Source organism: Chlorocebus sabaeus, chromosome 8 (assembly GCF_047675955.1).
Source record: "Chlorocebus sabaeus isolate Y175 chromosome 8, mChlSab1.0.hap1, whole genome shotgun sequence".
Taxonomy (NCBI): domain Eukaryota; kingdom Metazoa; phylum Chordata; class Mammalia; order Primates; family Cercopithecidae; genus Chlorocebus; species Chlorocebus sabaeus.
In genome coordinates this window covers 89,081,229-89,099,920 of record NC_132911.1, presented here as the reverse complement: position 1 = coordinate 89,099,920, position 18,692 = coordinate 89,081,229, and the positions used below count along the sequence as shown (strand labels likewise).

At 35.7% G+C, this 18,692-nt stretch overlaps 1 protein-coding gene across 2 annotated transcripts in view; it reads right to left on the bottom strand.

Moving 5' to 3' along the window:
• LRRCC1 (leucine rich repeat and coiled-coil centrosomal protein 1) overlaps positions 1-18,692 on the bottom strand; it is a 41,265-nt gene that overhangs the window by 7,826 nt on the left and 14,747 nt on the right. The window contains exons 7-16 of one of the 2 annotated variants that reach the window (XM_008000994.3): positions 16,979-17,172; positions 15,679-15,826; positions 14,093-14,241; positions 10,547-10,751; positions 9,676-9,815; positions 7,768-7,969; positions 4,698-4,883; positions 3,761-3,935; positions 2,097-2,260; positions 10-218 (exon numbers count right to left, since the gene is read on the bottom strand). In XM_008000994.3, the coding sequence (XP_007999185.3) occupies positions 10-218; positions 2,097-2,260; positions 3,761-3,935; positions 4,698-4,883; positions 7,768-7,969; positions 9,676-9,815; positions 10,547-10,751; positions 14,093-14,241; positions 15,679-15,826; positions 16,979-17,172 (1,772 nt within the window). The remainder of the gene's footprint in view (positions 1-9; positions 219-2,096; positions 2,261-3,760; positions 3,936-4,697; positions 4,884-7,767; positions 7,970-9,675; positions 9,816-10,546; positions 10,752-14,092; positions 14,242-15,678; positions 15,827-16,978; positions 17,173-18,692) is intronic. The other variant, XM_038000330.2, reaches the window with a different exon arrangement.

Below are 18,692 nucleotides of genomic sequence, written 5' to 3'. Positions count from 1 at the left end.
ATATAATACCTGTAAGCTTTTCTAATTTCTTCAAGTTCTACTTCCTTTCCTTTCAACTGTTGTTTTAGTTTTTCTTTTCTTTCATTGTGCCTTTCTAACTTCTCAAGTATCTCATCCAGTTGTGAGGATTTTTCATCAAGTTGTTCTTGAGTGCATTTTTCTATTTCTGTGATCTTTTCTTGTAATCTTTTGATGTGTTCATCTTTTTCTTGTAAACACTTCAAGACAAAAATTGGTACTTTGTTTTTATTAACTTTAAATGCTTCATATTCTGGTTAATTAGATATGGTTTATCCTTTTAAATAATATTTTAAACACATAAAATGCTTCAAACTATACTACAAGGCTACAGTAACCAAAACAGCATGGTACTGGTACCAAAACAGAGATATAGACCAATGGAACAGAACAGAGCCCTCAGAAATAATACCACACATCTACAGCCATCTGATCTTTGACAAACCTGACAAAAACAAGAAATGGGGAAAGGATTCCCTATTTAATAAATGGTGCTGGGAAAATTAACTAGCCATAAGTAGAAAGCTGAAACTGGATCCTTTCCTTACTCCTTATAAGAAAATTAATTCAAGATGGATTAGAGACTTAAATATTAGACCTAAAACCATAAAAACCCTAGAAGAAAACCTAGGTAATACCATTCAGGACATAGGCATGGGCAAGGACTTCATGTCTAAAACACCAAAAGCAACGGCAACAAAAGCCAAAATTGACAAATGGGATCTAATTAAACTAAAGAGCTTCTGCACAGCAAAGGAAACTACCAGCAGAGTGAACAGGCAACCTACAGAATGGGAGAAAATTTTTGTAATCTACTCATCTGACAAAGGGCTAATATCTAGAACCTATAAAGAACTCAAACAAATTTACAAGAAAAAACCAAACAACCCCATCAAAAAGTGGGCAAAGGATATGAACAGACACTTCTCAAAAGAAGACATTCATACAGCCAACAGACACATGAAAAAATGCTCATCATTACTGGCCATCAGAGAAATGCAAATCTAAACCACAATGAGATACCATCTCACACCAGTTAGAATGGCAACCATTAAAAAGTCAGGAAACAGATGCTGGAGAGGATGTGGAGAAACAGGAACACTTTTACACTGTTGGTGGGAGTGTAAACTAGTTCAACCATTGTGGGAAACAGTGTGGCGATTCCTCAAGGATCTAGAACTAGAAATACCATTTGACCCAGCCATCCCATTACTGGGTATATACCCAAAGGATTATAAATCATGCTGCTAAAAAGACACATGCACATGTATGTTTATTGCGGCACTATTCACAATAGCAAAGACTTGGAATCAACCCAAATGTCCATCAGTGACAGACTGGATTAAGAAAATGTGGCACATATAAACCATGGAATACTATGCAGCCATAAAAAAGGATGAGTTCGTGTCCTTTGTAGGGACATGGATGCAGCTGGAAACCATCATTCTCAGCAAACTATCGCAAGAACAGAAAACCAAATACTGCATGTTCTCACTCATAGGTGGGAACTGAACAATGAGATCACTTGGACACAGGAAAGGGAGCATCACACACCGGGTCCTATTGTGGGGAGGGGGTGGGGGAGGGATAGCATTAGGAGATATACCTAATGTAAATGACGAGTTAATGGGTGCAGCACACCAACATGGCACATGTGTACATATGTAACAAACCTGCACGTTGTGTACATGTACCCTAGAACTTAAAGTATAATAAAAAAAAAGAAAAAAGAAAAAAGAAAAAGAACAGAAACAAAAAACAAAAACAAAAAAAACACATAAAATGTTCATTTTCTTGTGACTCCTAACCCTTAATTGACACTGGGTATTTCTAGTTATTCCAAAGGCCATAATAAGATTCTCCATTAAATTCTGAAATAAAGTTCATTCCCAATTAATAAATATTATGTAGAAATTTTTAAGAGCAAAAGGGCAAATATTATAAAAAGAAATGCATGATAGTCTACCCTAAATTTTACAACAGTTGAAAAACACTGAAACACAACTTTTGGATACTTTGATCCAAAGATTTTCAAACCTGCCATCTGCTCTTTAACCAAAATAAAATGTCAAACTTACATCTTTTAATTTTCTAATAGTTTCAGTTTGGTCGTCTATGATTTTGCACTTTATTTTTAATGCATCACTATCACTTTCATTTGTCTTTCGCAGACATTCGTTCTCTCTAGATAAACTTTCAATTTGAGCCTCCAATTTGCCACGATTTTGGGCTAGAGAAGACCCTAAGAAACAAAAATAATCAATTACAAACTTTGAAACACCTTTGGGGGTTTGTATCTTATTAAACTCTAATGAACTGTAATATAATAATAAAAAAAACTAAATAAAGAAACATAGCTTATAATAGTACAATATGAAGAGGAAAAGGGAAGCAAACAAAAAGGCCTCTTATACACTTGTGGGTATTTTAAAACCTGAAACCACAAATAAAGTTGAGAATAAGTAACTCAGATATGTAATATTAATTCATGCTATGACATTCAAACAAACAAGAGCATATTAAAAATTCCTACAATGCTCCATTACAACTGAATATCTTGGCTGGGCGCAGCTGCTCACTCTTGTAATCCTAGCACTTTAGGAGGCTGAGGTGGGCGGACCATTTGAGGTCAGGAGTTTGAAACCAGGCTGGCCAACATGGTGAAACCCTGTCTCTAGTAAAAATACAAAAAAATTAGCTGGGTGTGGTGGCACATGCTTGTAATCCCAGCTACTGGGGAGGATGAGGCAGGAGAATTGCTTGAACCTGGGAGGCAGGGTTGCAGCGAGCTGAGATCACACAACTGCACTTCAGCCTGGGCAACAGAGTGAGACTCATCTCAAAAAAAAAAAAAAAAACCCCAAATATTTAGCTATTCATAATTTTAAAGGTATCTGTGAATGTAAAAAAACAAAAACAAAAACCAAAAAAAAAAAACAACCTAGTATATATCTCTTGCTTTACAGAGATTGGAAAGGGAATGAGACTGAAGATTTACTGAAAAATAGTTTTCATTCATATAATATTTTAATTTGTGCATGCAAAATAAATGTTGCATATATCAGAAAAGAAAATTAAATGTGTATACTGTACAAATAACTTGAAATCACTGTATAAGAATTATTTTTGGCCAGGTGCGGTAGCTCATGCCTGTAATCCCAGAACTTTGGGAGGCCGAGGTGGGTGGATCACCTGAGGTCAGGAGTTTCAGACCAGCCTGGCCAACATGGTTAAACTCCGTCTGTACTAAAAATATAAAAATTAGCCAGGCGTGGCGGCATATGGCTGTAATCCCAGCTACTCAGGAGGCTGAGGCAGGAGAAGCGCTTGAACTCAGAAGGCAGAGGTTGCAGTGAGCTGAGACTGAGCTATCACACTCCAGCCTGGGCAACAAGAGCAAAACTCTGTCTCAAAAAAATATATATATATATATTTTTAACAATATATTTAGATGTTACTTTGTAAAAGTACACATGGTTCAGAAAAGTTGTCAAATTATCATGGGAAAAAAAATTTAAAAAATCAGAGCCATAACTTCTTCATTGGTGTAATAAACTATTTCTCATTTCCTAAGAGGTCTTCATTCCCCTGTGGCTGGCAAATGCCTAATTATCCTTCCAGATAAAGGGTCGCCTTTTTTCTTGGCATCTTTAGGCAGAGTTGAGTCTTTCTGTCTCCCATACCCAGATTTGCTCACTTATAAGAATAAGCTATTTTCCCTTTGAAAATCTGAGAATTTTACCCTGTTGTGCCAGCTCATGTCCCCATACTTTTCTTTCTGTCCTTAAACCAAATATTAGTGATTCCTTGGCTGCTAGCTCAGAAATAAGCTGGACTTTTTCGTGCTTGAGAAGTTCTATTTGAATACTCTTCTGCTTGTCATCTTCAATTAAAATTTCAAGGGTGTTGATTTGATTCTGTATATTCCCCGAAAAGATAAATAAGAATTATTATATAATAAGTGCTTTATTTTCTATTTTTTCCATCTTACAATGAGAAAAAATGTTATTTAAGCAAATACAAGTAAACATTACCAAATTTTACATTAGAAGTTTTAGTTTTACTAACTAAAGACCAATGTAGATCATGAAATAAACAGCCGAATTTAAGAGACCACTCCTTTAAACAATCTGAATTTTACTCTAAAATTGTTAAAGAGAAACTATACCTGTAATACTCAAAATTTTCACCAAGCATTTATATCAATAGTGTTAAAAGTCACTTTCCAGAAATAAATTTTGGGTAAAATAGTATTAATGTTTAAAATTGAGACAACAGCAATAAAGACATTAATTTAATGATTATTACATCTAAGTATACCTAAAACCACCAGCATCACCACCACAAAATTAATATCAGCAATCCAAGTGGTGCTTCCCAATCTTTAACCATTTGAGTATCACTTTCACCATTTTTGCTGTATCACTGTACTGCTCGCACCTATTTAACTGAACATGTTTCTTAAAACTAATTTACTTATTTTACCTAAATGCTATCTCATGAGCAATACAATTTGTGAAATCATGAGTTTAATTTCTTTAGTTGTACTATTTTTCTTATATGCAATATATAATTAGTATCATTTAAAAGTTCCTTTTGTGTACTTCCTAAAATTATCACAACCTACTTGAGAAAATAATATAAAAATTTTAAAAACATATAATGTTGCAAAGTCTTACCTGTAAATTTGCTGCTGTTTCTTGTTTCAATTTAGAAACTTCTGCCAGTTTTGTTTTTTGTTCCTTTACCATACAGGTCAGATCTTTAATTAAAGAGGAAGACTCATTTTCTTTTCGTTGAGCCCAAATAAGAGCGTGTTTGCTCTTTGCTAACTCAGTTGCAACATTTTCAAAACCATCTTTAACCTATATTCCAAAATTATATTATAAATAGCAGTTCTCCAAATAATTAGAAAATATTTGCTTCTGGAAATAGTATCACAGTTTTAGCAAAAGAGTAAGATTTAAAGATAATCTCTTTCAATCTACTAATTTCCAGATGATGAAACAGAGACCCAGGATGATTATTATATATTTGCCTAAAGTGACCCAGGGAATTAGTGTCAAATCTAAAGCCAGAAATCATTTATTTGGGCTGGGAGCGGTGGCTCATGACTGTAATCCCAGCACTTTCGGAGGCCAAGAAGGGCAGATCACTTGAGGTCAGGAGTTTGAGACCAGCCTGGCCAAAATGGTGAAACCCCATCTCTATTAAAAATACAAAAATGAGCCAGGTATGGTGGTGCACGCCTGTAAAATCCCAGCTACTTGGGAGGCTGAGGCAGGAGAATTGCTTGAACCTGGGAGGAGGAGGCTGCAGTGAGCTGAGATAGCGCCACTGCACTGCAGCCTGGGTGGCCAGATATTGCTCTAAGCACTGAAATGCATCAGTGAATACCACAGATTAAAATCTTTGCTTTTGTAAAGCTTAAATTCTAGGTGGCAGGGACTGACAATATAACAACAAGCATAATAAATTATATATCATGTTAGATGATACTATATGCTTGGGTAAAAGGTTAGAAGGATGTGAAGTGTGTGAAGTGTTGGGAGATGTGGGTTCAAGTTTAACCAGCATAATCACTGAGAATGCAACAATGGAGCAATGACTGGAAGAAGGCAGGGACTGCAGCCATGCAAATGTGTGGGAAAGGAGTGTTTTAGGCAGGAATGTGCCTGATACACTGGAGGAATAGGGAGAAGGCTGTTGTCACTGGAGTGGCATAAATGAAGGGGAAGGTAGTAGGAGATGAACTCAGAGGGCTAGATTGTGAAGTGTTTTGATCACTACTCTGAATAAAATGAAGGGACAATGGAGGTCTTTGAGGAGAGAAGTCATATTACCAAACATGTATTTTAAAAGAACATTCTAGCTGCTGTGTTTGGCATAAACAGAGGGGGGTAGGGGATTGGCATAAACAGAGGGGGGTAAGGGAAAGATAGGTTAACTTGAAAGCTCTTCATATAGAGTGGCTATGTTAGAGGTGGTAAGAATTGGCCACATGTATATTTTTTAAAAAATGGTGACAGAATCTCTTGAGGTACTGAATGTGTAGTGTCAGAGAAAGAGTAATCAACCATAACTTTGTTTTTGGCTTAAGCACCTAGAAGGATGGAGTTGTCTTTCACTGGGACAGGAGAAATGTCAAAGTAGAAGGTTTGGTAGTAAAATCAGCAGTGAAGTAGAATATGTTAAATAGGTGGTTAGTCATAGAAGTTTAAAATTCATGCAAAACGTCTAGGCTGGAGATAAATAATGATGCTGGAGGAATTTACCAAGAGAATTAGTGTGTATAGAAAAGAAAAGGAATTTAAGGGCTGAAAACTTGGGCATTGCAATAATGAAATTGTGGAAAAAATAAGATAAACAAAGAGAGACTGAAAAGACGTGACGTAATGGAAAGCCAAGAAAACCAAGAAATGCAGTATGGTGGAAACCAAGCAAAGAAAGAGTATGGAAGAGGAGAAAGCTATCAACCCTGTCTAATGCTACACCTAGGTCAAATCAGATGAGGACAAATTTAACTGACAACTTTCATAGTGTGGATATTGCTGGTGGCTTTGATAGCACAATGCTAGTAGAGCAATAGAGATAAAAGCCAGATGACAGCAGGTTGGAGAAGAGAGAAGTAGAGAAATCAAAGACAGCAAATGCACAATTTTGAGATGTTCTGTTGTAAATGGAAGCAGAGAAACAACATAGTAGTCAAAGGAAGAAATGGAATCAAGTGAGTTTTAAGATGAGAGAAATCACAGCATGTTTGTATGCTGAAGGGAATGATCCAATATAGAGGGAAAAATTGCAGATATAAGAGAGCAAGAAAGAAGGCTTACTGAAGCCATATCTTTAAGTAGGCAAGAAGCAATGGGATCTAGTATATGTTTGGTCGGACTGGTCGGAGGAGCACAATTATTCCTCTATATCAAGGCTTACCAAACTTTTTCTAGAAAGTGCCAAACAGTAAACTGTTAGGCTATACAGGCCAGGCCATATGAACTCCGTTGAAAGTACTCAACTATGGCTGGGCACAGTGGCTCACGCCTGTAATCCCAGCAATTTGGGAGGCTGAGGCAGGTGGATCACCTGAGATCAGGAGTTCGAGACCAGCCTATCCAATATGGTGAAACCCTGTCTCTACTAAAAATACAAAAATTAGGCAGGCGTGGTGGCGTGTGACTATAGTCCCAGCTACTTGGGAGGCTGAGACAGGAAAACTGCTTGAATCTGGGAGGCAGAAATTGGAGTGAGCCAAGATCATGCCACTGCACCACTCCAGCCTGGGCGAGAGAGTGAGACTCCGTCTCAAAAAAAAAAAAAAAAGAAAAGAAAAGAAAAGAAAGTACTCAACTGTGCTTTTGTAATGGAAAAGCAGCCATAGATAATATGTAAAAAATGAGCATGGCTTTGTTCCAATAAAGCTTTACTTAAAAGAGAAATAGGCAGCGGGCCATATTTGGCCTGGGGGCTTTAGTTTTGCGAATCCCTACTCTATAGTAATAGGAGGGAATTCAGGTTCTCTGATTCCTATCCCAATGTTCTATAACGTTTATAATCTTACTTAGTTTTTGCAAGAGCAATAAATAGTAGCTATTGTTTACTTGAGGAAACTAAGGCCTCTAAGAATGTATATATTTTACTTAAGATTATGAAGCCAACATTTAATACAGTTATGTTTCTAAAACAAGTCCTCTCATCAAACCATATCTTACTGATTCTGTTTTCAATAAAGAGCTGGGTGCCAATTCTTACATCTTGAAATCTTCTGGCTTCAACAGTTAAAGCAATACGGAATTCATTTTCTAAATCCATATACTGCTGGCTTAACACGTCAATTTTCTCTTGGTATTCTTTTATCACTTGCTCATGTTTTTTCTCTTCTTTGGCTATTTCTTTAGCTAAGGCATCCTGGAACTCAGTATCAGTAAAAAACTCCCTTGTTTCAAGTTCCTTCCTGGAGTGAAAAACATATAAAGATAAAAGGATGATACTCACCTGAAAAGAAACATTTTAAAGGTCTTCACATAGTTCTTTTTTTTTTTTTTTTTTTGAGACGGAGTCTCGCTCTGTCACCCAGGCTGGAGTGCAGTGGCCGGATCTCAGCTCACTGCAAGCTCCGCCTCCCGGGTTCACGCCATTCTCCTGCCTCAGCCTCCCGAGTAGCTGGGACTACAGGCGCCCGCCACCTTGCCCGGCTAGTTTTTTGTATTTTTTAGTAGAGACGGGGTTTCACCATGTTAACCAGGATGGTCTCGATCTCCTGACCTCGTGATCCGCCCGTCTCGGCCTCCCAAAGTGCTGGGATTACAGGCTTGAGCCACCGCGCCCGGCCGGTCTTCACATAGTTCTTAATATTCTATATTCGCTATTGGTAATTCAATATCGGCCTCTCGCTTTCAAACACAGTAATTAGGCACAGATAGGTATAAATAATATGAGTTTTATTTGATTGTATATTTAATAGTGATGGGGATAAGGGAAGTATATAAAATCTTAACTTCATGAGATAGTTCAGAATCATCCTATGGCTTCAGAAATTCTTCAGGTGCATTTGCATAAGATATTTCACTGTATCTACTACTTTGGCCAAGTGTTTGACTTGCAATAAATATAGTCTGATTAGCACTGGTGGTTTGTTAATAGAAAAAGTCAGTTAAAGTATAAAATTATTTACTAATCTTTTGATATTGGGCCAGTTAGTCCATTCTTTACAGTTCTCCACTACTTTTCTTGCATTACTCAAACCCATAAGGTGAAACCCATCATTTCCAGTTTTTGGTTTCTTTAAACTGGAATGAAAGTAAGTAAAGCAAACTAAGTACAAAATTCCTGTAAAGGAAACTAAGTACAAAATTCTAGATTTTTGTGATCATCTTCCCCCAATCTTTTATAGTTGTGTCTTCTACACATGGTAACAATTTTCCCCAGAGCACTAAAATTTATGTAGATACAAAACAAAACAGGTTTGGGAATAAATACAATTAACATATGATAATCATACAATTTCACTGGTAGGATAGTAAATAACTGAAATAGATAAGCTGAAAGTGTTCAAATTACTACGGATTCTACAGAGCAAGAGTTGACAAACTACAGCCCATCAGCCAAATGTGACCTACAGACTTTTTCTTTGTAAATAAACTTTTATTGTAACATAGCCATGCTGTTCATTTACGTATTATCTATGGCTACTTTTGTGCTACAAAGGCAAAGTTAGGTATGGCCTACAGAGCCTGAAATATTTTCTACATGACCCTTTACAGAAAAAGTTCACTGACCCCTCCTTCAGAAGAATAAAGAATACTGATTAATTTACTGATTAATTTACTAATTAATTAACTTGGAGGTCAATTAAAAATTTTCTCTCTATATAAAGACCAACTTTTGGCTGGGTTTGGAGAAATGAAATATAAGCTATATTGTTATAAATCTTTACTCAAATACTGATAACAAAGGCACCTATTCATTTTTTAGCTACTAGTTCTTGCTATAGGGCTGATTCTAATGTATACATATATGAACATGGCATTTTCCAATAACTGATTCTGTCAGACTATACCAATGCTCAGTCACTATCTTTAAATACTGGTGGTGGGGAACCAGTAGCTTTCTTTTTCTATTTTTAAATGCCAATACATTCCTGATACATTTTTCATTTACCTGTGTTCCTGTTCTTTCAATGCAAGAAGTTCATGAAGTTGTTGCACTTGTTCTCTTTCTCGATGAAGGGAAGTTCTAAGTAAGTGTATTTCTCTATCAGCAGCTGAAGCTTTGAGTTCCACCTCTTGGATCAGTCTTATCTGAGTAAAATGCATACAATTACAGTATTTAGATAATAATCTCCCCTGCTATTTTAATGTTAATTTCCATAAGTACCTTTTAAATGACAGTGTCTGGTGACTAAGTTGATTTTCAAAATTTAGGAAATTAATGATGTTTCAGTCACACAAAGTGCAGCCTTGGAAGGAACAAATACACTAGCATTAACTATTGCTTATTTGCATCACAGATTTTAATAATTTCCATTCAGAAGCATGAAAATGAAATTCCTTCAACCACCTGAAAGCCTTTTGAAAAGCCAGCTCTCTCAAAATAAAAGCCTAACTACCTGCAACATTTCTATCAACTTTTCTTTTTAACTGCTTTAAGAGCTAGTAGTGTTAATTTAGACATAATTCAACAGGCTTTGTGACTGTTAAATTAACAGCAATTTAATTTTTGCATATAGCCTCACATCTTTTTTTTTTTTTTTTTTGCTTATTTCCAATTCTATTTTTCCAATAATAAAAGGGCTTTCATTGTTAACATCTAAAGTTCATTCAAGAAGATACCTACTATGACAGATTTTTTTTTTAAAAAAGAAAAAACATAGTAGCTAATTAGCTAAGAAAGAAGCTTTGCATTTTGTGACAGAAGCTTTTTCCATTTAGCCTCACATCTTTTAGGTTTTTTAGGTGGTATAATTTGTTTCACGATAGAAGCTATGAATTTGTGTTAATCTATGCCACTCATACATTAAATAGAGAAATACCTGTGCCGCCTGCTGCTGCCTTTTTTGTCTCTCCATTTTTTCTAATGATTTTTCCAGGGTTCTTAAGTGTTTAAGGTGATCCTCTTGTTGATCTTTTGCTTTCATTAGTTCAACAGTCAGTTTTTTAATTTCATTTTGAAGTTTGTGAACCATAACTTCGAGTTGTCCTTTGGAATTTCTCTCTCTAAAAATAATTTCCTTTAGCCTAAAGCAGAAGTTATATGTGGTGTTAAGTATATACACATATAAAAATGATAAAATGGTAGTAAGTGTTCAAACTTAGAGAAGATCTGAAGTATGTTTCAAATTCTAATTACAGTAAAAACTGGCAGAAAAATAGTGCGTCTTTCCCCTACTCCTGAACCTAACATTATGATCAAAAGGAGAATATTTTATATAAATTACTATTCCACAGCAGAACTTTACTAAACAATTTGTTTCAGGCATTATACTAGATATGGACTTAAAGGCAAGCAAGATGAATAAGATGGAGTTTTCTCTGCCTTCGAGGAACCCAGCATCTCAGAGAAGGAACAAACATGATATATTTATAAAGTGATGTGACAGATGTGCTACATAAATAGCAACCTGTAAGTCAACTTGGACTCCTTGTATCTAACCCAGATACCCAATATTGCTCCCAGCTTTGTGCTGGTTAGAACCCTTTCATTACAACTGAAAACTCTTAATCAGTTTCAATAAAAGAGAGAATTTACTGACCTGCATAAGCAAACATAGAGAAGGATGTGGTGGCACTATACTGAGGGACCACTGAAACCAAGAACATAACACAATCCTAGAATCTGGCTATAAAAGCAGACTCTAGAAAATCAGATATAGGTGGTCTGCATGGTGTCATGCAAGAATCTTTATGTTTGGGGTAAGGGTACAGGAGGGAGACTATGAACATCTCTGGGATCATATTCTAATAGCCCTGAACCAAACAGGAAAGAGTATCTTTCTCTAGCTCAACTTAGAATGAGTCCTAGGCAAGGCTCTGATTAGTCCAACTGGATTCATATGTCCACCCCATGAACCAATCACTGTGGCCACAGGATACAGGATGTTTACCCAGCTTAGGCCAAGTGCTCACCCCTTACTACAGACAGGTGGTCGAGATGACAGACTATAAGTCTATTGTTTGGAAACGGGACACTGACAAAGACGCAGCCTCATGAACAAATTACTGAGTCACGCAGCCAACCCAGTGTAATTTCCAAGGCATATTAAAAAAAAATATCCATCAACTTCTACATTATGGTCATTTCTCCAATTCTTGTCCTCATCATCTTTCTTCTTGACTTCAATGAGAGTACTCTCTGAACTGGTCTTCCTTTGTTCATGCTCTCAACTCCTGTTTGGTATGCTATATGAAAGAGTGCTAGACTGCATATGGGTTGCGGGCAGGGAAGCCACCAAGAAGTAGAAATGGAACAATCATCTAAGCAACAGATAAGGGCCTAAAGAAAGGTAACAGGTTTGGGATACAGAGGAGATAGTTCAACATCTTTTAAGATGATATCAGTATCAATTGATGAATAAAGATATCAATAAAGATGATAATATCAACTGGCTGTGGGATAGGAGAAAGAGAAAGGAAGCAAAAAAAAAAAAAAGATTCCTAGATTTCTATAGTTTTAGTGACTGACTGGATGCTGGATGGGGCACCATTTATTAGGGCAAGAAATATATAATAAAGAAGAAGAATGAGTCCACCTGAGGCCATGCTGATCTTAAGAAACTTACGAGGAATACAGAGAAGGCATTTTTAGTAGATAATTAGATGAACAGATCTAGTCATCAAGGAGCTTTGGGTAATAAAAATACCAAAGTAGATAAGATTCATTTTTTTGAAATTGTATGGCACCCACATGCCAGACCCTTTATTAGGGATACTGATTCCCTACCAAGGCACATAAGGGAATAGGAAGATTAGTAAGGATCTAATCTCAAACAAACATGTGGTGGTGGTGGTGGGGGGTGGCATAGATAGAAGAATCAGAGAAGATTGATTTTTCATGAAAAAAATGAATACATAACTTGGGAAACACAGGCACAACAACAGGTTAAGTAAGAAGAAAGATGAAGTGTGCCCAAAGTCTTCTAGTTTAAATGGACTGGCTAGCAGCCCTAGACACAGCTTCCTCTAATATCCCACTAAATACTTAGAATACAGAATAAAGTAAAAATTCATACACATATAACTGAAAACAAAAGATAACAGAGTGCCAAAATTTGGGAATAATTTCAATTATAAGGCAAATGGAACAAAATTGAAATTAAAAACAACTCCTACAACACTCAGGCTTTGCCTCATGAAACTGTTCCATTCTGAAAAAAGGAAGACATATCTTTTCTCTTCTACTGTCTGTCCATGACTCAGTCACAGGGTCTCTATAAATCTGTCACTACATAATGTTGGTTACTTATCCACTTACTGAAAGCAGGAGTGCTGTTTTTCTGAGGTAGAGCACTCTTACTGAACCATCCTGTTCTCTCATCATACCCAGTAGCTTCTTGTGTCAATTCAGACAGACATTTGTAAAATACAAACAAGGCAGGAAGTTGGTGGGTAGTGGTAGAAGGGCTAACAATAACATTATGCATCATAGCTTTATAATTATAGAGGTTCTCATAGCACGCATGTTGCATATTAGAATTGTCTTTATACTCGACAGGTACAACATATCAGAGAAACATGCAGTGGGGTAGAAAACACCATGGCAGTATCACAAAAGTGCTTAAAAGAAACTGGGAACTGGGCTGTGAACTGTGTACATCAACTTATCCAAATGAGATTTTAGAAGGGGAATTATCCACTGCACAATCAGACAGGAAATGGAACCAGGAGCAACTTCCCAAAGTCTGTTAGCAAATGTCAAGTCTAGAAACCTAGTGCTCATTCAAGGATAAGAAACCTTAAGAAACTCTAAAAATCTTATAATCATTTGAGGAAAAGCATAACATTAGAAATGATTACAGGAAACAGAAGAAAAAAAGTTATTGTAATTTAAAAAACTAGTATTTTCACAGAATGAAATGACAGACCTGTATTAAAGAATACAATACAACAAAAAACAAAACAAAACCCCAGATAAAATGGGAGACGTAATGGTGAGGATAGAATAAAAACATTAGATTAAGAAACTGGGCTATATGATACCAAAGCTCACTGCAGAAGATGAGTATGTGATGAAATCAAATATGACCCAAGAAGCTGAAAGAAAAAGGCTGCCAATGGCTGCCCTTTACAGAATCTGGCACTTTATATAAAAAATTGGTAATCACTGCTCTAGTTTCTTGCTGTTCTTTACTTATAATATTTACCTGACACCTCCCTGCTTGAGGGCTCAAATACATGTATCTGAATTTCTTGTTGATATAACAAGCTATTAAAGTGCTAAATTATCTAATAAAATTAATTCAAATCAAACTAAAACCACATACATTGTTGTTGATTGAACTACACTGAAACTAAGGAATTAAAGTTCTAAAGTCAGTATTCTTTATGCTATGAGGTATCCTCAGGTTTATTAATATTTTTACCTATCTGTAGTAAGTAAAGCCAGACTATGAATATCATCTTTTTCATTTGCATGTTTATGCAGCTCATCGATATAATCCATGAGTTTATTTTCGGCTTGCTCAGCTCTCCATCTCTTCTCTCTCTCTTCGTCTAGCTGTTCAACAAGGGACTGAAAGAAAACAACAAAGTTATGTGAATTTATAAAAGTTACCTAACTTCTCACAGCCTCAATTTTCCCATTTATAACAGGGGAATAATAGTACCTACTTCAAAGAGCTGCAGTGAAACTTTTTATTTTATTGTTTTGAGTCTCACTCTGTCACCCAGGCTGGAGTAGAGGGCCATGATCTCAGCTCACTGCAAACTCCACCTCCTGGGTTCCAGCGATTCTTCTGCCTCAGCTTCCTAAGTAGCTGGGACCATAGGCATGTCCCACCACGCTTGGCTGTTTTTTTTTTATTTTTAGTAGAGACGGGGTTTCACCACGTTGGTCAGGCTGGTCTCGAACTCCTGACCTCAAGTGATCCACCCACCTCGGCCTCCCAAAGTGTTGGGATTACAGGCATGAGCCACTGCGCCTGGCCAAAAATTAAGTTAATGGTAGCAAAGCATATAGATAAGTGCAGAACAGTGCCTGCTACATAATAACCAATCAATAAATGTTAGCTGTCATTATTACGCCACAGTAGGTAAGATTCGTTTTTTGAAATAGTATATACTCATAGCATGGCACCCACATGCCAGACCCTGTATTAAGGATACAGAGTCCTTACCAAGGCACGCAAGGAATATGAAGATTGGTAAGGATCTAATCTCAAACAAACTTGCAGGGGTAGAATCAGACAAGATTGATTTTTCATGAGAAAAATGAATATGTAACTTGGGAAACACAGGCACAGTAAGTTAAGTAAGAAGAAAGATGAAGTGTGTCCAAAGTCATAATGATAATTATTATTTTTCAATATTAGAGCCTCTATAGTTGAGAATAAGGGGAGGAAACCAGTAGCCTAAAATGTACCAATTCTATTACTGAAAGAACAATACACAAGTAATATAAGGGGAAGTTAATGAAAAATATAAAATAATGAATCCACAAGTACTGAAGTTTCTCAACATGAGACCTGTCAAGAAAATTTTGAAGAATTAAAAAATTTTTGAACACCTCTTAATCTGGGATCCAGTGGTCCAAAATTGAGTTTCAGGAAAGTCCATGAAAACCTTGAAATTATATACATTTGCTTTGAGTGTAAAAATAGGCTTCTTTGAGAAGACCTGTAGAGATTTTTAGATACTGAAAAGGGTCTGACACCCCAAAAAAGTAGGAAGCACTACATTAAGGAATAAGAATTACAAAATTCATAACTGTTTCTTCCTCCAGAAGCATATAACAGATGATTTCACTTAAATCTGATCATAAAAAAATGAAATTTTCATTCATTCAAAAATAATATTACATAAAATCTGGAAATCAGGAAGAAAAAATAACCAATTTTCATCACTCCAATAAAATTCAAACACTTTTTGCTAATAAAAGCATGCATAATTTTTCTGGGACTCTGTATTTAAAATTATTCATACCACTTTTTCTTAATTTCTTAAATCATACCTGGTAAGTGTTATCTTCTGAGTGACTTTTGTCTACTTTAATTATTTCAGTCTTTGGCTTTTCTGATTCTGGTAACATAGGACAGTTCGCTAAAGATGAGCTTACATATAATTCTTTAAGGTAAGGTGGTTTCATTTTACGATTACAACTGTAAAGAATAAAACATAGCAAATAACTCAAAAAACTGTGTTCACATTACTTTTCTCTAACATTAACATTTCTAGTTGTATATGCAAACAGCTTTTTAAAAAGAATATTAATAAAATTATAGTAACTTGGACAAACTGCTTTATAAATTTTATAATGGGTGTGCTCTGTTGATTAATGAGTACCTCAAGATTTTAAAAAAGATAATGATTTCATAAATGTTCAGGGTTCAACATTTTCAGGTAGGGTAGAATTCTTGGATATATCAGAATAATTTAAAAAGTACTATGGTAAGGTGATACCTAAGAACAAGAAAAGACAGTAAACAGAACTACTCTTTGGGAGTTAAAAGTTTAAAATCGACACATAATGGATCAAAGTTAATAGATTCTATCACTTGGTAGGACCAAAGAAATTCCAGGGTATGTCCTGGAAAAAAAGTAGTGTTTGAAGTGAACTGAATGCCTCTGTGTGTGTGTGTGTGTATATATATATATACATGTAAAATGTAATTGGGTAGGTAGGGAAGAATTAAACAACAAAACAACAAAATATGCTTTGCAAAAGGAGAATTACAGAGGCAAAAGTTTACTGTAACCATCCCAGAGTAGTCATTTCTGAACCACTTGTCATGGTGATCCCAATTACGAAAGTACAGACATCGGTTTCCCTTGTCCTTATAGCATTAAACACAATCATCTTATTCACATTTAATCCTAAACTCAGTGTCATCTGACTAGGACTTGGCTTTCCATTTAGATCTGCCTACAAAGAGAGAAAAGGCTAGTCACGTAGACTCAAGTGTACCAGTCTTATTTCCCACTGTAAATGAATGAAACTAAAACCACATACATTCTTTTTGATTGAACTAAACCTAGATTAAACGAAGGTATTCCAGTTCTAAGGTCAGTATTCTTTATGCTATGAGATATCTTCAGGTTTATACATTAATTTTGCAACTAACCTACAGACACAGAGAAAAGGATCCTTTTATATACATTTACATGAATGTACTGACCAGATCAGAACCTACAAGGCTGAAAAATCAAATCTTCAACATTAGTAAAGTAACAAATATCACCATGAGATAGCTTCGAGAAGCCAGCATTATTAACTTCTGTGTGCCTTAAATTTCTAAAACTAAAACAAATACCTTACAAAAGAGTTGCAGTTTTTATTGTGGTGCTTAATAGTTTGAATGGTTTTGGCATAATACGGGATTTTTGATCTTCGAGGAACTTTTTTATTGCATTCTTTTCTGTTTCCATAGTCACTTTCAGAAGTTATATCTGTGTCTCTTTTTGGTCTGGGGTCTTTCTCAGGAACATTATCTATTGAATTACAAGTCTAGAATTTAAAAAGCCAACAAAGTTTGTTAAAAGTTCCGTATAAAAAAGATTGAAATTGGAAGTTTTCTGAAATATTATGACTTTTTATATGATTAAGGGTTTATAAACTAGAAATGTTTGACATTAAAGACAGGGAATTAAGCTTCTGGTATGGACAAGTAGGCGTCTACCATGTTGACTTTCCTGCAGAGAACAATTATAAACTCTGGAAAAAATACAAACAAAACAAAACAAAAATAAAAACGACTTGAAGGCCTTAGAAAGTGAACAAAAGTAGGATTATTCTAGAGGGGAGGTGACACTTGGAAAATGGACCAGAATGAGGGTGTTTCTGTTTTTTATGGTTTTTAGCCTGAGAATGTACCACAATCAGTATCATGCAGAGAGTCTAAACATCAGGTAGGAAAAACCAGACTTCTGGGCCTAAGGAACCAGAGGGCAGTATGAAGTGGACTGCAAGTGGCCAGCAAAGAACAAAATAAATGAAATGAACTTTGAACTGCTACCTAAGATAAAAACATACAATCTGAGTCAAACCAAGTTAAATGCTTACTAAAAACAAAAATGCCAACACTCTTTGGAGGACTATAACCAAATCTAGAGTATCCACAACAAAACATTCACGATGTCCAGGATGCACTTCAAAATTGCTCGTCATAAGAAGAACCAGGAAAATGACCTATTCTCAAGAGAAAATGGAGACCAAACCTGAGATGACTCAATGTTTGAATAAGCAAACAAGAACTTTAAAATAGTGATCAAATAGTGATGTTCAATGAGATAATAAGAAATACGCCTGTCATAAACAAAAAGAAAACTCAGCACAGAAATAGAACTATAAAAAATAGAAATTCTATAACTGAAAAATACAATGTCCGAAGTAGAAACTGACTGAGATTAATAGTAGAATGAGACAATAAAGAAAGAGCACACGAACCTGAAGCTAGCTCAATGGAAGTTATTCGATATGAAGAATACAGAAAAACAAATGTTGACAAAATGTACAGAGCCTTGGGGAATTTTGAGGCAATATCAAAAAGTCTACATGGAATCTGAAAGAGAGGAGAGAATGGAGCAGAATATTGGAAGAAAGTTCCCAAATTAGGTGAAAACATAAAATTACAGACTCAGGAAGCATAGAGAAACCAGAAGTAGGATAAACACAAAGAAAACCATCCTTAGGTACAATGCAGTCAAACTGCTGAAAACAAACAGAGACAAATTCTTGACAGTAGACAAAGAAAAATGGCATATTACATGCAAGAAATCAAGGATCTTGAATTCATGTTAACTTTGCAATCAAAACTATGGAGACCAGGGACAGTACTGAAAGAAAAAAAAATTGTCAATTGAGAACTCTATATTCAGTGAAAAAGTCCACTAAGACTAAAGGTGAAACATACTACTATCCACAGATGTAACACTACATTTGCTAAAGGAAGTTCAGACTGGAAGTCCTGGCTGAAGGAATATAACACTAGATGGAAATTTGAATCCTCAAGAAGAAATAAGAGCATC